Source organism: Aplysia californica, unplaced genomic scaffold, assembly GCF_000002075.1.
Source record: "Aplysia californica isolate F4 #8 unplaced genomic scaffold, AplCal3.0 scaffold00019, whole genome shotgun sequence".
Taxonomy (NCBI): Eukaryota; Metazoa; Mollusca; class Gastropoda; order Aplysiida; family Aplysiidae; genus Aplysia; species Aplysia californica.
The window spans coordinates 411,192-417,191 of record NW_004797289.1 but is presented as its reverse complement, the minus strand read 5'-3'; the positions used below and the strand labels follow the sequence as shown (position 1 = coordinate 417,191).

The 6,000-nt window shown below is 37.2% G+C and overlaps 1 protein-coding gene across 1 annotated transcript in view; it reads left to right on the top strand.

Moving 5' to 3' along the window:
* LOC101853365 (vacuolar protein sorting-associated protein 13D) overlaps positions 1-6,000 on the top strand; it is a gene marked incomplete in the record, with an annotated part of 111,492 nt that overhangs the window by 1,186 nt on the left and 104,306 nt on the right. Inside the window, 4 exon segments of the mRNA XM_035971752.1 lie at positions 1,935-2,090; positions 3,252-3,329; positions 3,889-4,001; positions 5,283-5,360. Coding sequence (XP_035827645.1) covers positions 1,994-2,090; positions 3,252-3,329; positions 3,889-4,001; positions 5,283-5,360 — 366 coding nt within the window.

The window sequence follows — 6,000 nt, the reverse complement described above, 5'->3', positions numbered from 1 at the left end:
CCCCTCCTCTTTCTCTCTCTTTCTCTCTCACTTCACTGCCCACAGCAGACAAAATTTCACGCTTTCAACACAAGAGGGCTGGAACGTTTGTTCACGGTGAACGCTACACTGGTTGGCCTAGTAGGCTATCACAGTGAACGTACACCGTGTGAGAATAGCCAAAAGGATCGCCTGCGCTATTGAGAATAGAGATTGCCAAAATTTTGGCTGTCGTTATTCTCACCCGCTGTGAAAATAAAAATATAATATTAAATTGTTACCCAGGGTGAGAATAATAATTAATATCCATTTTATTCTCACGTATCATCTGCTTTTGTTGCCTTTTTTTGTTTCAAAAGTTGCCATTAATGTTCAAGCTTTCGACTGTCTGTGACAACGTAGCAGAAGAAGGCGCGTGACGTGAATCAGACAGGTCACGTGACTATGTAAAATCGTGCGGTCTTGGTTTCGTAGGCTTGCCGACAAAAGAAAACACCGGTTGGGAATAGAAGGCAAAATTCTACTCATTCCCAACACTGGTTGGGAATAGACACATCGTTTGGACTTAGAAGACAGGCTGGTGGAAAGAATTAATTTAACGTTGACTGTTTACAGTCACAGTCGTTAGCCTTTGAGTATGAGTCAAATTAAGTCCTTTGTCTTTGACGTGAACTTTGACTTCGAAAATACCCCCAGCTGTGTTTGATGAATTAGCCCTGCCCCTTGCATCTCTACTACCTCTAGAACTTTGAATTAGTGAATTAGAAGTCTAATGATTTTTTAAAGAAAGGCAGACACTGGCTTGGTCTTTTTACACTTCACTACTTGTCTTTTAAATTTACTTTAATGTACTTGAAAGAAGCATGATAACTTTTGAACCAGTTGTCGTAGAAACAAAATTCAAAAAGTTCTATCAGCTTCAAAAGAGCTATCAAGTGGACCTATTTCCATGCACATTTGGAGACTTTCCATTTTTAATCAAAGTTTAAGTTTTTTAAAGAAGATTTATGGTCATGTTTATCAATGATAAGATCCAGTCAGCTGCAACACCCCTCCCCCTCCTTCCAACTCCAACAGAATATCATCCCAAAGCATTTCATACAAATCAGAGTATTATCATTTAATAATCAAACTTTTTATTCTTGATGTTTGTGTGCTAGAGGCTAGAACTAAAGTGTCCAGACTTAAAGGGTCTAAATAAATGTATGTTAAGGATCTCGTTTTCTTCAAGAATAATTTTATAGATCTTGTTTGTAGAATCTTGTTTGTGTTCCCCATGCTAGATCTAAGAGGTAGTCGACTGCTGGTTCTTCAGCCTGCAGTACAACTGATTTTTACGCCTATATATATGTGACTTTTTCCTCCTTCTTAGTAGGGCCCTTTGCCTTCAGGCAGCCACATTCTGACTTCGAAGGTACTTTAATATACTATTTATACTGCCTAGCGTATTTTTAGTTTTGATGGAGACTTTGAATTTTTTCGCGGGTGGTGGCCGAAGCCTACTCAAGTGTAGATTATTTGAAGACTTCCAAGGGATCTTTTTTAACATGCGCAACTTGCACAGTGGACTTCCGAGGTTTTTCGCCCTTATCCGAGAAGGTTAGAGGGAGATGATCTTGTCAACTTTGAGATCAGTTAGCAGGAGCCAAGAGTTGCTGTAGAAAGAGTCAGAAATTTAGAAGAGAGGAACCCAGCGGAGCGGGGGGGGTGTGTGGAGATGAAATAAAATGACTTCAATGATAGAACAAGGTGACTAGAGAACATGGAAAAGGAGGTGAAAGGAGACAATGTCAGAGGAGAAAATTTTTTCTGTTGCTGTCAGGTTTCGAGACTGGGACCTATTGAATATTCTTGTCTTCTTTTTGTTTCTTATGTTTTGTTGTATAGAAAAGGGTTGAAGTATTTAATAACAGTTCAAGTTAAATGCTAAGTTTTCGTTTTTCCTACCTGCACAGGGACGATGGCAGCGTCACATAAACTTAGTGCTGCAGGTTGAGTGACTGCCATTATAATAATGCTTGAAGGACTAGCAGCTTGGGTTTTGAACACATACGTGGGAGAGTATGTGGAGAACCTTAACACTGCACAACTGTCCATAGCGTTGCTTCAAGGTATGATTTATTTTCAGGATATGATGATTTTGGACGCTGTATAATTGTCTTAATTTTTGTAAGGATAAGGTCTAGATGACTTCTTTCCATGTGGCAGTCCATTTTTCCATTTTTAATGATATTTGGACAGTTGCAACAGTAAATAAATAATAAATAAATGACATTTATATTGCGCTCACCCCCGAATAAAGTACACAGGTTCTGAGTGCTTTACAGTACAGTACAACATACAACAGCAAATATTCATCTTATTGCAACAGTAGGCACTGTATCTTTCACAACAATGCAATGGTGCTTCTGTTTGGTTTACATTTTATGGTCTCTGAAGATGGTGCATGTGACTAATTAGGTCTATGCTTACAAGAAATTTTTGATGATAATTGTGTATGTATATATATATTTTTAATAAGGTGCTTTCATGAAAAAATGAGTTTTGAGAAGCTTTTTGTTATTGATCCGTTAGTGTGCCATCTTGTACTCGTCCATGCTCATTGTTTTTAAAAATTTGATTTTTCCTTGGCATTCACATGTTGTGTTTAAAAGAATTTGTGTCATGACACGATGGAATCAGGCGCTCGTCAATTTTCCAGCATGTGGAGTTATTGGTATCATCTGGAGGCTTTTTCATTTGCCTTGCTTTCTGTGAAAAAATTGCCCATCTATTTTGAATAGAAATTGAGATATTTGCCTTTGAAGAAAGCTGGGTAGCATGGTTTCAGCGGTAAAATTAGAGAGGAAATGGCCGCCAAAGTTTGGTAACTTCTATAGCTTGAGAATCCTTGAAAACTGACAATTTGCATATTTTGTTCCATTAATCAACGTTTTTTAGTAAAATTCACTCAAAAATGTATTTTTATACGGACTTACAAAATGTGATGAGCCGAAAAAGAAAAATTCCACGAAAATTGCCAAACTGGAGGAAAAATGCGTTTCTTCGATCTTATTATTTTGACGAGCGCCTGATTTCACCATGATGCCTCACATTTGCTTTAGTCTGTAATATTCAGTCAGATGTGTGGAAATTACGGCACCACTCTGAATATTGTGGACCAATAGAATATGTTTCGGTTCTCTGTTTTTATGCTTGATGGATTTAAGGTCCAGAACTGTTTACCTTGTATCATATCGTTCCATGAATAAATTGTTCCTTTCTCATGTCAGGTGCTGTGGAGTTGGAGAATTTGCCATTGAAGAAAGATGCCTTGAAAAGCCTTGATATCCCAGTGGAAGTCAAGTCAGGTTCGTTGTTTTAGTTTCTTTTCCTCACTCTGGTCTTTTTGAAACTAGTAATGCAGTTCAAAGCTGTTACCAAACTAAGTTTTGTTTTGTTTTTGTTTTTAATGTTGGTATTTTTGCACCCTCTTCAACACAATTTAGATCAACCTGCCGGGGCCAACCAGAACTGAGAGGGATACAACATCCCAGCAGAAAGACGAAGATACTGGATAATACATTTTTTACCCACTCAGGAATTGAACTAGGGTCTCTTGCTTGTGATTGTGAAGTGCCACTACCACACAGAAGCTGGTTGTTAACAATCATTGAACATTCTTTTAAAGTAAAAAGTGAGCAAATGTATTGTCTGCTTTTATGATAGCTCAGCCATTTCCAAATCTGATGATAATTATGTGGGACTGTGACAAGTAGAGAAATTTAATTCCAAAAGATTCCATTCCAGCTGTAAACTGCAGTGTAGGTCATACATTTCAGGAACTAACCATGTGTTACATTTTTATTATTTGCGATACCATGTGAGAGTTTTATTACGGTTGGATAACTTTCAATTTCCATGTTTCAGGCTTCATTGGGAAAATTACCCTGCACATTCCGTTACGTCGGCTGCGGAGTGAACCATGGGTCATCTCCATAGAGAAGCTCTACCTTGTGGCAGGCCCTTTGACCAACTTGCAAGTAAGGAGTGCCATAGTGACTGTGTCTACTGAAGCTTTAATTTAAAAAAGAGATGTTTCTGTTTCTGGGGAGATATATATATATATATATACTGACGATCATAAGAAAGGTACTAATTTTTGATTGCGTAAAAAACAACAACAGGGGTCAAATATTATTGCAGCTATTGGTAAAGTCAGACCTAAGCTTCATTAAAAAACAAAGAATAGATAAAAATGTGTCACGTCGTCTGGAAAAAGTGCCAATTTTCTGTTTTATAAAGTTGATGATATAAACTCGAAAGCCCTAAAATGTTATTTAATACACAATCAAAAAGTGATACTTTTCTTTTGATCGCCTGTATAATATATTTGAAAAATTTATTCTCTTCTTTTTTGCCCAAATGTGATGACTTACAGGCTGCTAACTCTGCTACTGTAAACTGCATTATCTTCAAACTGGGAGGAGAAGCCTCTGAACGCCGTTCTTTCATGATGCTTTTGGGGATAGTGAGGTGTTTCATGAATTGCATAGTTAAAGTCTTTTGAGTTATAGCTTGTTCACTTTGGTTTGACCGCAGTTTATGTATCTTTGTCAAGGCAGCCATGACTGACTACAGTCAGATGATATATGCAGCTGCAAAAATGACCAGTCCTCCTGTATTTATAAACAACATGTTTATGTATGCACCACTTGGAAGTGATATTGATTTATGGGACATATCACCAATGCACGACAGGGAAAGATCAGGATAATGTAGCTTTTTTGAGAGCATCTGAGCAAAGGAATGAATGGAGAACCATGATCACTGATGTGTTTCAGAGATCTGGCACTTGGTGATGATCACTGATGGATAAGCGGAAATATGTTTAGTATTCATGCTGGCACTGACCACACTTGAGTGTACAATGTTTTCAGGCCAACAGCAACATGAGATTGGGTGCGACTGATGGGCGGGGGGGGGGGGGGGGGGCTTTTTAATAACACTTGTTGCAAGTTTGACGTCTAATCAGATGCATATCGTTGATATAGGCAATTTACATTGGCTCTACATAATAAAGTTAGTAGAATGGCTCTCCTCCTCCATGACTTTGTTGTATTTCAATTTCTGAAATCCACATGTAAATTGAAGAGAATACCCTTTTTTAACCCATAACATTATTGCATTGAAAAGGGCTGATTGAAAGGTATCCCCTTGCTCTTAAACAGTTAAAGTAAAAAATAACTATGCAAATTCTCAAACAGATGAATAGACTAATGAACAGACTTTTCAACTCAAGGATAAATGACTTTTTTCCACAGTATGATGAGGAGAAGGAGAAGAAGAAGGAGCAAGAAGTGAAAAAGACCATGCTTGATGCCCTGGAGGAGAAGTGGAAGGTTTGAGTCTATGTTGGAGAGACTAGCATATCTTGTATTTAGACCTGCCAAGATTTTTCTTTTTTGTCAATGGAAGAACTCCAATCATAATATTTTGCTTGAAGTCCAATTTTTTTTCTTGAATTTAGTTTCTGTAGGTTGTATGCAACTTGTTGTACATGACGTGAAAGTATATAATATGTGAGGCATCATGGGGAAATAAGGCGTTCGTCAAAATAATGAAATCAAAGAAAAAGTCATTTTTCCTCCAGTTTGGCAATTTTTTGGGGAAATTTTCATTTTTTAGCTCAACACCTTTTATGTTCATATAGAAGTACTTTTCCAAGTGAATTTTACTGAAAAATGTTGATTAATGGCACAAAATAGATAATTTTTCAATTTTCAAGGACTCTCAAGTTATAGAAGTTGCCATACTTTGGTAGCCATTTTCTTACAAATTTTACCTAAGAAAACAGGTTACCCCCACCTCCTTCAAGTGCAAATATCTTGACTTCTATTCTAGACAGATGGGTATTTTTTTCACCGAAAGAAAGACAAATAAACAAGCTTTAGGATTTTACAAATAACTCCATATGACAAAAAATTGAAGAGCGCCTGATTCCATCGCATTGTGACACATACAGGTTTGTTTGGGTTTATT